The sequence below is a fragment of the Podarcis tiliguerta genome (assembly GCF_965153285.1).
Source record: "Podarcis tiliguerta genome assembly, chromosome: 5".
In the NCBI taxonomy this organism is placed as follows: Eukaryota; Metazoa; Chordata; class Lepidosauria; order Squamata; family Lacertidae; genus Podarcis; species Podarcis tiliguerta.
In genome coordinates, this window is record NC_139538.1 from 70706875 (window position 1) to 70726271 (window position 19397).

A 19397-nucleotide genomic window follows, 5' to 3' on the forward strand; every position below is an offset into this window, starting at 1 on the left:
GGGATGTAGAATGGAAAAAGCCAAAGAGAATGGGAATGATCCTTCCAAATGTTAAACATTTTAAAAGTCTCTCTCCATTCTAGTGGGAGAGACATTTAGCCCAGTCCTATGTAGTCCAATCCCACTGAGATCCCAAATATGGACAGAAATGCAGCCTTCCTTAAGCATGTATTTGCAACTTTGTACTGCTGAAATAAATGGGTTTTGCTGTGGCTGGATCATACCCAATATCCCCTGCAATTTGCAGGATTTATTAGCATTCTGTCTGCATATATTATGCATAATAGGGGCAGTTTGCATTTCTTTCATCCTGTTAATATTGACAAATAGATGTCTTTAAGCTGTTCGGCAATATTTCAAAAATAAGAACATTAGCCAAATGCTTTGATTGCAGACAGCTGCTACCTGAAATAACTGTGGGAAAACTGAGGAAAGTGGCTTGATGAAGTAACCAGTCGAAGTGGTCTTCTATCATTAGTACCATCAGTTAAACTAAAGCTATTGTTTCTACTAGTTATATATTAGGAACAAACTATGCCTCAAGTCACTAGTTACCACAGGATGGGCAGCTTCCAGTTTGTCCAATTGGAGCCATGTCAAGTTGTATTGCTGCCCTTGGTGAACATTAGCTTATTGCCCCCCTCTCTGCATCTTGCGGGTGGTGGTATGCAGTCTTCATGCCTTACCTTGTTTTCTCCTTGAGAAGTTCCTCAAATACAGCTGCTTTATTTAACTCCAAAAGTGAATGGAGTCTACTAGATCACTAATACAGAAGCAGGTGCAAGCAAACTCTGTGTGTGTGTGTGTGTGTGTGTGTGACTGTGTGGGTTCAGTGTGTGCAGGATTAAATCTGTCTTGGTGGCCCTGATGGACAACCTCTATCAGGAGAGGGTCACATAGGAGGCACAAATCCCTCCCACATATTGAAATTAGCTAAATGTGTGATGTTGTGAAAGTTACCTTATTCTTAGCATTTTCTGAGGAAACAACTGGAGGAAAGATAATTCAGTTTTGAGACACAGTGCATGAATAAATCATGCTTCGCTTTACATCTTCCATTAGTCATCATTACCCACCCATTGGCAAAATTCAGAAGAATAATTTCACACTTGACTCTCTTCTGAGGGTGCCTGATACAGAAATTCAATAAACACAACCATCATATGAAGTAGAATTCGTATTTTCAGATAGATATAGTTAGTTAGTTAGTTAATGGTCTTATGAATACATTGATTAACAAATTGCTACAGTAAACAAATTTTCTATTGTATCCCTGTCATGCATTGGAAAAGAAATGAGGCTGGTATGTTTCCTATGCAAGATATTTATTTAGGATCCTCTCTAATAGGCATTTAAATATGTCCACTTACCAGGATGTGGCTTATAGTTAAATTACTCTGCAGCACGGCATTCCTTATTCAGTTATCACATGAGACTGTATTCTTGGCACAGCATGATCTAATATGTGCAGCAGTGTGCAATTATTTAGAAAGCTACCATACTTCTAATACTTTGACCTCAATCTTTCCTTGTGAACGAGAGACATCAAACTGGGCAGTGCTCCTGATCCATGCCCGAAGACTAAAGGTTGCTTCACACATACACTTACTACGGGAATGGTGGTCTTGCAACCCTTCCTGACCACTGGGCATGTTGGCTAGGGGCTGGGAGCACAAATATGGAGGGCATACCCCTCAACATTTCTCCAATGAAAATAGGGACATCCCATTCCATAATGATAACTTTACTATTTATACACCACATATCTTACTGTGTTGCCCCAGCACTGTGGGCAGCTTCCAACATATATAAAAACATAATAAAACATCCTAAGGGAAAGTGGGACATTCTGGGATCAAATCAGAAACCAGGATGGCTTCTCTAAATCAGGGATGTCGCTGGAATATAGGGACACTTTGAGGGTCTGGAAGGACCACATATTCCCCTGACCCATCACACGGCCATGTGTGGCTTTTGTTGTACATTGTGCACCGCCCTCTCACTCATACACATGTAGAGACACACATGCTAAAATATTATTTATGGTAACATGTTCCAATCTATTATTATTATTATTCCCCTCCCAGCCACTCTGGGTGGCTTCCAGCACATATAAAACCATAAAAAACATCAAACACTGAAAACTTTGCCTTACAGGGCTGCCTTCAGATATCTTCTAAAAGGTGCGCAGTTTTTTTTATCTCCCTGGCATTTGATGGGAGGGCGTTCCACAGGAAGGATCCCACTGCTGAGAAGGCCCTCTGCTGGTTCCCTGTAACTTCACTTATTGCATAAGCAGCAAGAGAGTTCTATTTCCTCCCCCATCAGTCACACTTACAGGTCTAAGGTAAATATTCTCATAGGTGGAAGAAACAAGCATATCTGAAATAGACCCAGAAGTGGGGGTGGAGGAAATGTGAGGCACTCAGACTTCCTCTCTCCTTTCCCTTGTGGTGGCTTTAAAGTAATACATCAGATGTGGTCAGATGTTTCTACCACTCAGCAATTATGTTTTTTAATTCACAGTCTGGGAACTGAAACAATGCTTTTTTTTTGCTTCAGGAACACTCTAAGTTATTAGCTTTTCAAAAAAGTTTCCTTCTCCACCACCCAATGACACCACTACATCACCATTATTTTGCTTTAAAGTGTTGAGTTACTAAAAGAAGAGCAGTTCTCCATGTAACAGTAGACCCTGACAAATTATTTAATTTGCCAGTCAGTTCCCATTAGTGCCATAGTCCCAAGAGTCAGGAGTCCTTTTTCAAACTCAGGAATGGGCCCATTACCAAACTTTTAATGTTGCAGTTCTCCATTTTCTTTTAAAGTGACTAATCTGAATTATGAGTTATTTGCATTGTTTGAAGGTAATACAATCCTCACTGAGAGCCCAATAAATATGAGATGTAACAACCGGGAACTAGAACTCCTCCCAGAGGAAATGAAATCATTAACAGTGTCAAATGGAACCAATGAAAAATGACTAACAAATATATTGCAGTGCTCGGCTATGAAGGAAGTTTAGACTCTTGGTGCGTGCATTAATCTCTCTCAGGAAATGTCTTTTATGGCAATTCATTTGTTAATTCCAACTCTGTTTTCATACAAACTATTTTCCTAGATATTCCCAGCAAATGTAAAACTAAGCAATAATTTCAAACGTTACTGCTTTGAAATATTAAAAACACATACACAATGTTAAACAGAAAATGACTGGCATCAGAGTGATTTTGGTTTAATGGGTTTTCCGTATATATATATATGAGAATCCAGTTGTTCCCAACTCAGTCTGACAACTGGCAGGTTCCTTAGAAAGAGCCAATGTTGTCTTGGCCAACAGGCTGGCAACAAAACCTACAAAAGCACAGTCACACTTCAGTCATTCAATTATTATTTGAATTAAGGACACAGAAGGACAAAGAAACATATTTACAGCACAATCCTATGCATGTTTAAATGCATAGAAAGAGTCTTCAGGGTCAGGCCAATGGCCCATCTAGTCCATCATGCTGTTCTCACAGTGATCAATCAGATGCCTATGGGAAACCCATAGAAAGCACCAGAACAAAAGAGCACTCTCCTTTCCTGTGGTTTCCAATAACAGGTTTTTCTCCATAGTAAAAATGTTTATTTTGTTTTGCATAAAATGAAGCTAAATATCCATTAACTACAGACAACATGGCACTTGATTGATTGCAACTGAATTAAGTATGCATGCATATATGATACACAGTAATGTATCTGGACTCCAAGAAGAAATCAATATGTTGGGTCAACTTACTGGGGAAATCCATGACTTTGGCCAAGCAAAATGGACTTAATTTCTTTAGGTATTTCAGACGTTAACCAATCCACCCCATCCATTTTACAAAAATACTCTTCTACCTCTTTCATTCTACACTGGCCAGGATGCTGTGTGTCCTAAGCCCTTGGTCCTTCCAGGTAACTAATTCACAGTCTCTTGTCATTGCACTTTGCCGCTCAGCAAGGGAACATTTTTAAAAAACAAAACAAAAACAAAGGACAAATGGACAAAAGGGGAATGTTATTTGTCAAGGACTGGCAGGGCACTAAGGAGTGGGTGATGGAGGCCATGGGGCCAGAGCCTGACCCACCCAGGGGAATGCGATTTATGGGGTGTTTTGCCTCTGGTGAAGCCAATGCTGGATGGAAGGGAAGAGAGTGACTAGGAGCAGAGGAAGAGATGGTGCCTGTAAGGGGGGCAGTAGAACCCCCTTTGTCCCCTTCTCCACTGTCCTCCAGGACCAGGAGGGGCTTGAAGAGACAGGCACGACGGCAACTTCTGTGTAGTTAAAGTCTCAGGTTGCTTGTGTGTGTGCCATAAGATGTAGATTTTTTTGGGGGGGGGTGTCACACTGTTGCTCTGACAATCCAGCTCAGAGCACAAGCCTGGGGGATAGGATGCCAACTACTTATTCGCCAGAAGCATGTGTGTATTCTGTGCACCTTGGAGCTACCGTTAAGTGTGTGCATTGTCAATAAAGAACTAAACTACCAGCCATTTTTTCTCCTTGGGCTGGGTGTGCTAAGCACACCTCAGTTCTGTGACAGACAAGGCAGATGAGCATTCTTCTCTTATATCCAAAGCCAAGACTCACAAGGAGTTATGTGTCTAGGGATTTTTAAAAATAAATAAAAAAGTTTCATTACCAATCCGTTATCCCTAGAAAAGTCTTTCCCATCTTCCTTCTATTTAGAGGACATCATAATCCCGCAAACAACATGTCATTCTCTCTTTTCCAGCATGCTAAACAAGTCGGAGCATCCCAGGCAAATTCTGCCAATTTTTGTAGTCAACTGGGTGTGTCACAGGAAGCAACCCCCCCCCACACACCACAACCATCAAAAATATCCTTCCAGCCACATCAGTTCTGTTGCATCTGTATCATCTGCTAAATGAAAAGTGGATGTCACATTTCAAAGAAGCCTAGATTTTGCAAGGACATGAAATTTGATTTTCTCTGCAGAAAAATGAATTATTACCTGCGCATCATCCACTGACTTAGATTCTGCTCAGACTCTGTACGAAATGACTTGAAACTCCAGCGACAAAGAACTTTTACAAAACTTCTTAAAATGTATATTTTCTATATTTCCATGGTAGGTGGTGTGCATTTCTGTGGGGAGTAGAAGACGGCCCTTGCATTCCAATGATTGCCCTCTAACTCCATTCCATTGAAATCAATGGTGCTTACTTTCACAGGAACATGCTCAAAATGAGAAATACTGTAATGTATAGGCAGCTTCGTGCTCCTTGCTAGTTGCATGGCCCATACTGGTCACAGTCACTGGGCAGATAAAAATATACATTTATGTACTTCGTAAAAGCAATAGCAAGAGTCTCTACTCACGCTTGTCCTTCTGGATAAAGAGAATGAATATACTATTCATTTCAGAGATGCGGTCAATTTAAAAGTATTACACTTAGCAAAAAATAAAATAAAAATAAAATAAACAGTACTGGTATTGGTGGTTGACTAGCAGGGAGTCTCAAGATTCCTTCAACTAACTATGGTGACTGGCACCTCTCTTTGAGCCATGAAGCAGTCAATACCTCACTTCTCCTAATTTCCCCCCAGCATGAAACAAAGTTAAGGATCACATCTTTGTTCTTCTTGCCTCTCCACACATTGGCTTGGCAAAAGGAAATGTGGCCTTCTGGCCCTGCATTAGAGAAATGAATGGCAGGTGACAGAGAGATAGTGGCAGCTAACATAAATTACAGGGCAGCTGCCAGAGGTCCAAAAAACCAGTGGTGGATGCCATGGAGCCTCCCTGAGAAAAGGCAGAAGGATGGGAGAGTAAGAAAGGCAGTTAAGAGACTTCATCTGTTCTGAGATGCAAAACAACACCTTCTTCGTGAAAGTGATGACAAGAATCAGTGTTTTCTTCTCTTCAGGCATCATCATCATCATCATCATCACCATCATGAAGTCACAATGGCCAGGTTGTCTTCTGCTGATACTTAAGGCAGTATCAGCATGAGGTCACTCAGGTGACTGGCAACAGTGGACAAACACAGTGGCTTTCAGTACCTCTCTCACTGAAACAGGCAGCCAAACGAGGGCAGGAGAAACCAGGCAGACACCCCATTTACTACAGAGCTTCTACTTACAGTAAATAACACAGGGTGGTTCAGCATCAAATAAAGAAGAGATAATGGTCGCAGGTACAGGAACGTAAGTACGTAAGAAGAGCCTGCTGGATCAGCCAAAGGACATCTAGTCCAGCATCCTGTTCTTGCAGTGGCCAGCCAGATGCCTAGGGGAAACCCATAAGCAAGACCCAAGATCACCTCTCCCTCCTGCTGTTTCCAGCAACTGTCACTCAGAAGCATTACTGCCTCTGACCATGGAGGCAGAGCACAGCTATCATGGCTAGAAGCCATTGATAGCTTTAGCCTCTATGAATTTGCCCAATCCTCTTTTGAAGCCATCCAAGTTGGTGGCCATCACTGCCTCCTGGGGGAGCGAGTTCTGTAGTATAACTATGCTCTATATGAAGAAATACTTTATTTTATCTGTCCTGGATCTTCCAGCATTCAGCTTCATTGGATGTCCACAAGTTCGAGTCTTATGAGAGAGGGAGGAAAACTTTTCTCTACCCACTTTCTCCATGCCATGCATAATTTTAAAAATTTTTTTTATCATGTCTTAATAGTAAATAGGAATCTTGGCTGACCTCCAGACGTAACAGAGCAAGGCACACACACCATAGTACTTCTTCCTCTGTGGTTTTATCAAGATATTGCTTAGATTGCAGCGTTCGACTTTGATCTTAACCTTCTCCCTGTCACAGGCCATTTGTGTGCATTCTCCTAGCCCAGTAGGATAGACAGTGGTTCTGCTAGGATCATTAGACAAGGATAGTAAAGGATTTACGTAGGAACTGGGTATAGGGTTGGCACAAGAGTCAATTAAATGTGGCCACTTGACTGCCTGTTACAGTGGTACCTCGGGTTACATACGCTTCAGGTTACATACGCTTCAGGTTACAGACTCCGCTAACCCAGAAATAGTACCTCAGGTTAAGAACTTTGCTTCAGGATGAGAACAGAAATCGTGCTCCGGCGGCACGGCGGCAGCGGGAGGCCCCATTAGCTAAAGTGGTGCTTCAGGTTAAGAACAGTTTCAGGTTAAGTACGGACCTCCGGAACGAATTAAGTACTTAACCTGAGGTACCACTGTATTTACCCTGGTCAAGTGTTGTCAAATATTCCACAAAGTAAAAAATGTTACTGTGGTTTGAAAGCTGTTTTTAAAAATCATTATGGTGTTATTTGTTAGCAAGAACAGAAATATCACTTGCCCCCTAACCCTAGAGCAGTCGGGGAGGAAATTTGCAGCACATCACAGGTTTTCCTGTTGTTCACCACCTGTGGTAACTTCAGACATCTAACAGGAACAGGGCCAAAAGCAACCTTCAGTGGCAAAGGTGAGTTATTAAGACCACCCATAGTTCCATCTTCTTGCAGTAGAAACCAGAGACTCTCTATGTGACCTCGCTCTGTTACTTGCTTTATTTCTGTTTTGCTTTCTGTTTTTTTCTTTTAAAAATGCTGTTATTCGAAGCTACCCCGGTGTTTCAGGATACAGATTTTTGGTCTAGTTCAGACATTATGGCAAGCTGTATTTATCATGACCTGTGACAAGAGGGAGAGAATTGGAATGTGGGGGGAAAGGAGAAGGAGGGGGGGGACACAAAAATCTGAGGCACTGCCCTGATGGTCAAACAGGCATGGAGCCAATACTTCATGCACCTCTGCTTTTTATGAATTGCCCTCATTTACATTTTCATCTAAACCCATTTCTACCAGGTTCCCTTACTGACTTCTGTGACAACACACACACAAACAAACTTTTCCTACCTCAAAGTTAGATTTCATTTGCACAGCCATCATAAATTGCTAGCTATTCTGGGCAGGATTGCACAGTTACATTCACTGATGAATAATCATATCCACAAGAGTGGTTTGATTTGCAAAATGAAACTGTCTGCTCTTAGACGGTGCATTTATATTTTGACAGTACAAGTCAACACACGGTAAGTTTTGCCAAGTTAAGCAAGGACACAGGTGACATCAGGGCCTGCTTCAGTCAGACTGTTGCCACTGCCACCCTCTGGGTCAACATCACTTCTGCCCTGTGGGAAAGAACACCTGAGGCTGTCTCCTGCTTAGTGGGGCTGGTTGTTTTGTGAGTATGTGGTTTTAAATGCGAACCTAGCTAAGACACACTTTCTAAAACAATAGAAGAACAGATACACAGCCATCATTTGGAATTCCTGCTTCTCCAAATGTTGCAATGTAGCTATCCAGCCAAGTAAGATGTACAAATATGCAGATACTGAGGGAAAGTGATCATAAAAATGCATATGTTGCGGGAAATAATATATAGAATGCATTGCAGGAGGGGAAATTGCTTTGCAAAAAGTATAGTAGGCAAACTTGCGTAAAAACGAGTCTAGTAAGAAACATTGTGTTTTTTATATTTTAATTTGATGTTGTGAACCACCCTGAGATCTATGCACAAAGGGCGGTATACAAATTTAATAAACAACAACACCCACATTAAAATGCTGATGAATTTTCATGAGGACTTCCTCCCAAAATAATTATGTGGAAATGAGGAGAACTGAACTTAAGAGTAGAAAAATGAGAAACCAAAATTGACAGATCCGCCCAGTCCTAGTTGTTAGACACTTTGTGGACTCTAGCTGAAAAGCAGAGTAGAAATCTACTAACTAAATAAATAACAGCATGAGGCTGAGGCTCCAGGAATCTCCCCATTCAGTTAGTAGCAGATGCAGCCAAGTATGCTTGTGTGTAATAGCAAACATCTTCAGTTTGTTACCACCAACAAGGCTCTGTAATTTTTAGTACAAATGCAGGTGGAGGCAATCCAATATTTGGTAATGAATATAACACCACACCCTCAGAGTATACCAAAATAAGAGAAAAGTGCCACAACGCACCACAAAATACAATGGGAGTGAAATTATGATGTGTCTGGGGAGCCTGATATTGGAAAATCATTTGCTTTAGCCACTGACAATGTCAGTAATGTGAACGTAGCATAAGCCATAACTGTGGACAAACATATGCATAATTACTCCAATTATAATACACATCCCATAGCCGAAACCTGCTTCTTAATTATTAGATAAATCTAGGCAAGCTGAAAGTACCTACTAGAGCTATTATGAAATGTATGAAGCTGTTCAGTCTGCAACTGCAGTGCTGGATACAAAAAAAGAAAGAAAGAAAGCAATGCTAACAATGAAATGGTAACTTCAAAACTTTCCAGTTAGACAAAGCGGGGAAAAGGAGGGATTACATCTTCAGGACATTAATACAAGAAAGGAGCTTCTGGACAATGACAATTGCAGAGCTTAAAGTGCATATTTCATGGTAGCCAATGAGGATAGCTTCTGAGGTCCTTTCTAAACTTTTAAGAGACTACAGAGATTGCTTCTGCAATCAATGTGACTAAATCAAAGCACACTCATAAGAAATTCCTCAATTTATAGCCAAGATAAAGCCAATTGTCTTTGAGAAGCTAAGTGCCATCTGTACTCAGAAGCCCAGAAGTTGTGAAAGTGAAAATCTTTACTATCCGATGGGAAGAGCTTTGCTGCCAATCAATGCATCTACAGCTTCCAACACACATCAAGCTTTAAAGTAAGAGTGCTAATGATAACACTGGGAGCAGTTGGTGGGCTGGGGAAGAGGCACTTACCTGACCTCCCAGAAGGGATAAGGTGGTGGAGAGGGCAATGGGGTGAGAACACACTAGTAGGAGCACTGGGCTGGCTCCACTGGGACAGTTGCACTGACCTCACCACCCTTTTGCCCCTCACCCTCTCAGTAAACAGCAGTGACTTACCTTCTACAGTGAGGGGGGGAAGTATTTGATCCCCTGCTAAATTTGCTCGTTTGCCCTCTGACAAAGAAATGACCAGTCCATAATTTTAATGGTAGGTTTATTGTAGCTGTGAGAGACAGAATAACAACAGGGAAACCCCCAGAAACCCGGAAGACAAAAGTCAGAGATTGATGTGCATTATAATGAGTGAAATAAGTATTTGATCCCTTTGCAAAAGATGACTTAGTCCTTGGTGGCAAAACCCTTGTTGGCAATTACAGAGGTCAAACGTTTCTTGTAGGTAGCCACCAGGTTTACACACATCTCAGGAGGTATTTTGTCCCACTCCTCTTTGTAGATCCTCTCCAAGTCAGCTCCCTCCACAGATTTTTGATGGGATTAAGGTCTGGAGACTGGCTAGGCCACCCCAGGACCTTAATGTGCTTCTTCTTTGTTGACTTGGCTGTGTGTTTTGGGTTATTGTCATGCTGGAATACCCATCCTTGACCCTTTTTCAATGCCCTGGCCGAGGGAAGGAGGTGCTCACCCAAGATTTGATGACACATGGGCCCATCCATCGTCCCTTCGATACGGTGAAGGTGTCCTGTCCCCTTAGCAGAAAAACACCCCCAAAGCATAATATGTACCCCTCCATGTTTGACAGTAGGGATGGTGTTCTTGGAGTCATAGGCAGCATTCCTCCTCCTCCAAACACAGCGAGTTGAGTTGATGCCAAAGAGCTCGAATTTGGTCTCATCTGACCACAACATTTTCACTACTTCTCCTCTGGGTCATTCAGATGTGTATTGGCAAACTGCAGATGGGCCTGTACAGGTGCTGTCTTGAGCAAGGGGACCTTGCGGGCTCTGCAAGATCTCAGTCCTTCACGGCGTAGTGTGTTACCAACTTTTTCATGGTGCCCTGAGATCATTGACAAGTTCCCCCCGTCTAGTTCTGGGCTGCTTCATCACCGTTCTTCTGATCATTGCAACTCCACGAGATGAGATCTTTCATGGAGCACCAGTCCGAGGAAGGTTGACAGTTATTTTGTGTTTCTTCCATTTGCGAATTATTTGTTGTTGTTGTTGTTTAGTCGTTTAGTCGTGTCCAACTCTTCGTGACCCCATGGACAAGAGCACGCCAGGCACTCCTGTCTTCCACTGCCTCCCACAGTTTGGTCAAACGCATGTTAGACAGTAGTAGTAACACTGTCAAGGCTAAAATATTCCACAAGCTTATAAAGATAACTGTAAATTACTCATGCAAAGAACCCAATCCACATACTGCAGAAGGGATCACCAACATCAACAACAACAACATCAGCAGCAGCAGCTACATCAAAACCTTCTTGTGCATTTTGGGTAGGAGAGCAGGTGATAATTCTTGCTACTAGCATTCTCTCTCTCTCTTTCTCTATCTCTCTAAGGTATATGGAATTCTTGATCTGGAGGAGCATTCAATTATGCAATCTATTGCCCACATTCTCAAGCAGTATGTCCCCAGGAGAGTCATAGCACAAGATTCTTCTGAACTTATAAATCAACACTCAGCGTACAGAGATTCTGATATTACTGTGACATTTTGATGTGTTTCCAAATATACTTCTGGTATTTTTTTTATCAAATGCCTCTCTGGGATACTCATTTTAATGAGAAAATTTGTGCTGTATGAATGATTAGCAAAAGCTGAACTAGGAAGCATGCATAGGATTTGTGCTACTTAAATATATATATATATATATATATATTTTTCTCTTAAGCTTTCCTTTTTCTTTATGAACAACAATAGAGAGAAGTTTCAGGACCATCAATTTTGAACACTCTGGGTCAGGCTCTGACATTTGGTAACTGCTGTGGAAATCTGTGGGAGCCAAAAAAGACTTGCATTTTCATTACAGAAAGAGCTTTCAGCCCAATACCTCATCCATTCTAGTGATGGGGAACAGTTGATGCTCTGCACTGAAAACAAAGGAAAACACATATCCAACTGACCTCTCAGGGTGCCCTGTGACAGTCTTGAATAAGTCCTGTGTATTGCTCCTCTCAGCACATGATCTTAAAGGTGTACTGAGGGGGTGCAGCAGACACCACCAACCCCAAGATGGAAAGTTCTAAACTGGTAAGACAGATTCCTCTAGAGGGAGGTTTCAGTGTAGCAGTCAGCCATATTGGATTAGCATATGGCCTTATCCTTGAAGTTTAGCTTCAGTAACTTCCCATTGGTCAAATATGTCTAAGCTGGCCTTTTAAGACTAAAAGAGGAGGCCTGTTGGATCAGACCAAATGGACCTGGATGCCTTTAAATGGTGAGCAGACCAATTCAAAGCGCACTAAGTTGCCATTAGTAATGGCTAATAATCTTAACTGCTGTAAGCTACTACCTCCACTTGGTAGGGAAGAACAGTAGGCACTTGGTAGGGACTTGGTAGGGAAGAACAGTGAGGAATGGGTTCTGTGCTGGTCCTTCTTTTGGGCTTACTATACCCTCTTCTTGGCCACTTTGGGAAGCCAGGTCCTGAACCAAATAGTTCTTTGCATATACGTTATGGCTTGCCTTGTGGTATAATTTTGATATTACAGCTTGTTTGTAAAATCATTTATGAGCAAAATTCCAATTATCTGTTTTTCCTGGGATGCCAGAAAGGATCACATTATAGAAAGGACAGTTTTCCTTGGGAAACATCCCCAAGTCAATAAGCTCAAAGGCGAGTTATATATATAAAACACTGCCTTTAACCTCTAATTTACACTAGGCTCCACTACTAATATACACATTTTGGTGTGCAATTTGGACTGTCTACCATACACATTTTGGGGGAGCAATTTCCCCCCATAGAATGCATTTTGTATATTATTGTCCCTAACACACACGTTTATATGCACAGTTTGCATTGCAAAATTTGGAAAAGTGCAAATTTCAAAGGACAGCTGTTTTTCAGTTTGCATATTTTTCGGACAGTGGACATTAAGTAGGTTTACCTTTAAATGCGAACTGAATAGAATTTCTCCTGCACTCCCTCTACTTGCCAATGTTCAGTTAATCCTGCAATGAGAAAAAAAGGAAACAAATCAATGGTCGGTGCTTAGCTAGCTTTTCTTTTCTCAAGACCAGGAACAAGGAAGTTAGTTAATGCAGACAGTGTTAATTAAAGAACAAGTAGAGCTTGCTAGTAAAGATTCCGTTTAGAAGAATTTCTCAGTATAGGGCATTAAAGCATGTGATTATGTTCTTGTTTAAGGAAGAGATATTATGAAAATACTTATTGTTTTAGCCTCTGCATATTTGTTTTAGGAACATCCAGGAGCTTAATGGATTATTCATGGAAAGGGAATTGCAGGGTTTTCAGCTAGTCAAATAGAGTATGAGCAGGAGCACCATAAACTCCAGTTCAACTTCTAGGCGAGTGAGAAGTTTTCATTCTGGCACCAATCTACAAACACTCAGTGCACCTTCTCATTCAAAGTGTCACCCTAACCTTCAAGCACGGATGGGGAACCTCTCACCCTCCAGGTGTTGTTGGACTATAAGTCCCATCGTCCCTGTTCTTTGGCCATGCTGGCTGTCACTGCTGGAAGTTAGAGTCCATCAATATCTGTTTCCCCATCCCTGCCTTAGAAGTTGGCTGTACTATGGGATGCAATTCAAGTACATGGCTGGAGTACATAGGTAGATTCCCATCGCTTGTAGCTGTTTGTACCCCATTCTCAAGAAATCCAGGGAAGTCTGGAAATGACGGCAGCCAGTGTCTTCTGTCTAGCACCTCATCCTGATCTTCTTCCATACTCTAAGCCTCTTTCAAAGAGTTAGGGGCACCTAATTTCCCCTAACCTATGGCAGTTTATACATTCCTACTGAGCATAAAATTAAAATGCTTGAGGAGATGGATCTTTGCACACTCTGATATGAACTAATCTGATCTCCCATATTCACATGTTATCCTCCAGATTCCCCCTTTGTGAATGTTCCAATTAAGATCTCACCTCTAAAGACATTTACAAATGTGTATTTTGAGAGAAGCAACATTCAGAAAAATATTCTGAAATAAATGTTAGCAAGCATTTGTTTAAATATGTACTTCATTCATTTTTTTAAAAAAACCAACAACCACAGTTTAATGTAGAAATAGGATGAAGCAGAAGCAGACTGATTCACTTTCCTGCTGAGATCTCCTTTCCACATAGTGATCCCAAGTCCTTACTCAGCAATGGGCAATTAGTGTGTTCTGCTGTGGCTAATCCAACGTTTGATGTCTGATTTTAGTGTTGCTCATTGACACAAGACCTTGTGGTAGGCCAAGTTTGGCAGGATAAAACCCATAACATCTAAGAACAACTCTTTTCCCCAGGACCCTGACTCATTACTCGTTTACTTGAGGTATTCTCTGCTGCTCTCATTGCATACATCATGGCAGTAAGCTTGTCCTGTTTAGACAGTAATTACCATATCTAGCTGGAAAGCTGTGTGAAGCTGCTTTCCTTTTCGCAAGTTCGTGCAATGTGAGAGCCATATAACTTTCCTTGGAGAACTCATTAAAGATACAGAGCAAAGCAGCCTCATAATCATCTAAGAACCTAGCATTAACCTCAGTACACACCTGTGATGTGTAGGTGAATGAGGCCTTAGAAAAACATCTTGAAAGGGAAAAGGACATTGGGTGTCCTTAAAGGGCCGAGCTAAACTTTACAGAGAGACACATGCAACTATATCATTTCTCTGCTTGCCATTTATCACCTTCAAACAGCCCTCCTCTACTGGAGTTCCAAAACACATGTTGGTCCCTTTAGGGACTCTGACTTGCGAGAAAGCTGCTGGGGAGGGATTTGGAGCATGAAAACAATTGACAGGGAAAAGCGTTAAGCACCCCTCCCTCTCCATCATTTATCCTACCTGAAAGCAGCCTTTCCTATTTAAAAAGGGCAGTTGGGATATGGTTATGTGCATCTGTGGAAAATGGCTAGTTTGGCCTTTCTTCACAAGGAGTTTTCACTTATTTTCTTAAGAACATAAAGGTTGGCTTAAAGGTTAAATCACTTCACTGTTTGTACTTTAGACAAAGCACTTGTATTTCTGCAATCCTCATTTCACCCGCAGCTTAAATAATTTAACGTAAGAACTGTTTACTTTATTTCATTTCATTTGGAAATCCAATGGCATTGCAAGCACACTGTAAATTAGACTGCAGTCATTAAAAGGACAGGTCAAAGACAGATTGGCAATAAAATCAAAACATATAGTCATATTACAGTAATAATAGAAGTATTAGAACTGTCTGACACAGGATAATTAATACCAATTTTGGCTTACACAATTTTATGTGCCTGATGTTAACACCATCAAACAACAAACACATCAAGAATTAAGTGATGGACTACCACTGCAATGTTTGAGATTTAATTTCTGGAACACTACAGATTATGTGGTGCAAAATCCAGCAGCTATCTAGAAATGGCACATCCTCTGCATTACAGCAGCTTGCTTTCTAACATTTCCCTAGATATCAGTTCAGACTGAAGATACGAAATCTGGAAACCTGAATGGGCACCAATGCCAATTTGAGATCCCTTTAATATTCTTCTGGTTTTTGCTATTAAGATTTAGGAAGTGGTGGGTGTAGTCATACGCCTGTGAATTTTTGCATTTATTTATCACACGTCAGTGAGCTCAGGACTACATACCCTGGTTCTATCCTCCTATATCCTCACAAGCACAATTACCCTATGTGGTAAGTTAGGGGGAAGAGAGGGTGACTTTCCCAAGGTAAGCACCATGCTTGAGTGGGGATTTGAACCCAGATCTCATCAATCCAAGTATGGCACTTGTTTTACCATTTTTTCTTTTTTGCTGATTTGTACACATATTAATTGGTTGCTTTGTCATTTCTTCTCCTTCCGCCCTCCCAAGTGTAAATGCATCATCCTGCAACGGAGCAGTTGTCATGCACAGAATTAGGACAGAGGTAGCATGGCAGGACTGGGGATAGTTAATCTGAACAGGAAGCTAGAAGCATTTCAGGCTCTGCAACCTACATGGGCAGAACCTAATCTCCATAGCTCTTGACATCGGGACTGCAAGCAGCAAGCAACAGATCAAGCAAAGTGACCATCGAACGCCGTGTACCGCTGCCTCTTTACTTATAGCAGGGGTGGCTAGCCTGTGGCCTTCCAAATGTCGTTGAACTACAACTCTCATAATCCCTAACTATTGGTTATCTTCACTGGGGCTGATAGCTGTCCAACCATCTTGTGAGCCACAGGTTGACCACTCCATGCCCTATGGGATCTCAGAGAAAATCTTTGATTTCAAGGAACTCTTGAGTAAATATGTCTTGTATATATATATACGTCTTTTAAAAGCTCAGGGACAATGACTCCAATAACCTTGCCTAACTGCCTGTTTCAGCTTTTAAAGTGGCAGATGCCTAATTCTACAATATTCACACTGTATATTTTGTACATCATTATGAAGATCTGACTACAAAAAAGGGAAATGAACATCAGCACCAAATTAACTGCTTCCCAATACAATGTAGATACTACTCCATTCTCCGGCATGTGCAATTCATATTTCATCTGTAAGGATGCTGTGTTTTGGAACTGAAGGAAAACTAAGAAAGAAAAAAATGCTTTTATTGGGTAGTACTTGTCTGCTGGAAGAGAAAGAGGAGTTGGGGGAGGGAGAGAATGCTGTATGGAAAAATGGAACAGCCTGTGTATGTGTCTGAATGATTCCAGAGGAAGTTGCCTCAAGGAGGCAGGAATGATTACTTCTAAGTTTTCACTTAAAGAAGAAAATGACATCAAAGGCCAACACAAAGCAGCATGCGCACACATTGCAGAACAAAAAAATTTCAGACTACCACTGCGATAAACTCTCAGTTTCTTTGGCAGAACTGCCCTGGGAACAGAGCACAACCCTGTCACCTCAGGGATATCTCTAGCTAACCTCTAGCTCAAACCTTGGTGGCTGGAGTCAAACAACACAAGCACTTTGATTTCATGTGATGTGAGGTAGACACCATGCAGGCACTACTGATCAACTATCGGACTTCTGGGAGGCTTTACTTAGGAGTTTAGCATTTTGCACCCATACATAATTAAATTTATATCATGAAAACAGCAGAAATATAAATATTGGCTCATGAGCAGCCTTCCACTGTCAGTACTGTGCCACACTATTTTCTTCATCTTCTGTAAACACCACACTTGTCTTTGAATGTCACACCATTTTCTTTTCTTTCTTCAGCCAAGCCTCATTTACTCAAAGTACATTATATTTTCCATACAAAGCCAAATGCATATTTGCAGCCCTCGGCTTGTATTTTGCTGAATTTACCCCAAAACAGAATGAGTTCAGGTTTCCTCTTCTTCATTTAGTGTGATATCTTCCAGTCATCCTTATCATTCAATGCTTCATTTTACTTATTGCTCAACTTCCCATTTCTCTCTGGAAATTTCACTGGGGAGTGAAGGGAATGTTCAAAGGAAAATCCACACAGATAACTGTGGAAAGCTCTGATCTTTCTCTTTATATTGCTAATGGCTATTAAGTTGGATTTCATATTGCATTTTCCTCAAATAAAACATTTAGAACCCATTTTAAAAAAATTTAAATAAAAAAACCCAAACTCTTGCTTTTCTGTTGCATGCAAGTCCACTGGTCCACCTTTTAAAATCTGAGAATATATCTTTGACATGCTTCTATTTTATTTGGCAAGACTCATACTCATACAGCTGTTCATACAGGAACAGCAACTTAAATAATTCAAAGCCACACATAATTAATTACTTACGCACAATTAACAAAAAAATTTAATTTGGTTCTAAATGGCCAAGATTGCCAGTTCCTCTCTTTGTTCTCTACTTACCCTTATGGCATTCCACCTGAACCATGGAATGCCTGCTAAATCCTGGAGGGGAGGGGGAATCACTTCCCCTCTCAGCTCATTTTCTCTCACTTAATGAAAATGGGGCCACTCCCTCACTTCCTCTCCTATGGAATGTGCCAGTGGTGGTGATTACTTCAACATTCATATTGAAGATCCCATCATTTCCTGAACATGAAATACGGAATGCCTGGTATCTTGCTCTCCTAGTCCTGCATAACTTAAGCAAGATGTCAGGCAAAAAGCAAGCGATGATTCCCACAGCTGTGGGTCCTGTCCCCCCGAATGCACCAAGAAAAATGGGGAATGAACATGGAGCACTTGGCTGAGTTGTCAGGACTGGCTAGAGGGAGACATTTAGCAGACCTGAGATAGCTGGAAGTATGAAAAAGGAAAGAGAGTGGCATAATGTGAAGATTTATATAACCCCCACACCATAGAAGATGAAATATTGAAGAAAATGTCATTCATATATGCAAAGTATCATGTGTTAAAAAGAAAATGAAGTAATCGTCTTTCTGATTAGCATAATTCTGTTGTCTAGTGAACTTCCTTGGTGACCCAACATCCAAATTCCCAACTCCAGTTATCTTTCTTGAAAATGTTGCAGTGCGATAGCAAAAACTTATTAAAGAAATGTAATGCTAGGGATAAATAAAATAGTTTTAAAACGCCCGAAAACAAAGTTTAGCAGTAAACTACAGGGAGAAAAGAAAAGAAAAACTAATTCCAGGGAACAAATACATGGCCAGAAACTATACCACTGATAACAGGGTAGACAGCGCTCCTAGCATATAAATAATCACATTAAGAAATACAGAGAAACGCTAGCAAAGCAAGAGGATGCAAATACAAGTTGAAGGCAAGATAAACCAACCAGCATTTCTAGCAGTGGTGGCGGGGGAAGTGGGCAGCAATATCCATGAAGCATCTAAATTGTCTTGGCTTCTAAAGGCAATGTGTTCCTCTGCTGACATCTTAAATGTCATGTTTCAAGGACAGTAATCTGGTGTTTTGACATCAATCAGAGACATGAGTCTGAGGGCCTAAGGAAATGTTTTGCGCACCTGCCCTGATACCTTTGGAGGGGATGAGGGCAGCTGCTTTTGAGGACACAATTTGGATTGGAGAAGCAGTGAGTGAAGGGTCTTTAACCCTTTGCATACCTGTCACTTCTCCACTTGGAATCCCCCACCCTGAATTTGACCTAATCTTGGTTCCAAATACATGTTCAGAAATGTAATTGGGAGTGCCATAGAGTGGGAAGTGGGGTGTCAGGATAGCAGGAGTCCTCAGGTCAACACAAACTCCTTAAAGGTAGACGGCCACCACATGCTAAGATTAACAGACCAACAGGAGGCCAACTTTGGGAAATTAGCTGCAGAAAACTCCCAGGGGAGGAAAGGCACCACAGCACTCCCTCTCTGCTGAAATCCCCCACTAGGAAAGGAAGAGGGGGAAACTCTAAAAAAGTAGCTTCCATTATCCAAGAGGACCAAAACACCAGCATCAGAAAACAGGCAATTTCCCAATAACTCAAACAAAATATAGCAAATAAATACAAAGATCCTGCAACCTAATGCAGAGAAAAAAAATTAAAAGGTGAACCAAATGAGAATTTTAGGAACATT

The 19397-nt window shown here is 41.2% G+C and overlaps 2 protein-coding genes across 3 annotated transcripts in view; one reads left to right on the top strand and one right to left on the bottom strand.

Annotated features, from left to right (window-relative positions):
• The window catches only part of LOC310677313 (uncharacterized protein), a 728781-nt gene that overhangs the window by 362603 nt on the left and 346781 nt on the right, over window positions 1–19397 (bottom strand). The window contains exon 9 of the mRNA XM_083440141.1: window positions 12863–12926. The gene's annotated coding sequence lies outside the window, so the exon portion shown is untranslated. The remainder of the gene's footprint in view (window positions 1–12862; window positions 12927–19397) is intronic.
• On the top strand, window positions 6027–16191 carry LOC310677316 (uncharacterized protein). 2 transcript variants are annotated; one of them, XR_014511058.1, is made up of 5 exons: window positions 6027–6200; window positions 7343–7455; window positions 9550–9700; window positions 11177–11257; window positions 15786–16191. XR_014511058.1 is itself a non-coding variant. In XM_083440148.1 (4 exons), exons 1-4 carry the CDS (start codon window positions 6181–6183, stop codon window positions 11396–11398), a joined length of 372 nt encoding a protein of 123 aa, XP_083296274.1. In that variant the 5' UTR covers window positions 6027–6180; the 3' UTR covers window positions 11399–12183. The 2 variants fall into 2 exon arrangements, 1 of the variants encoding a protein (XP_083296274.1); XM_083440148.1 differs by lacking the exons at window positions 11177–11257; window positions 15786–16191 and adding an exon at window positions 11311–12183.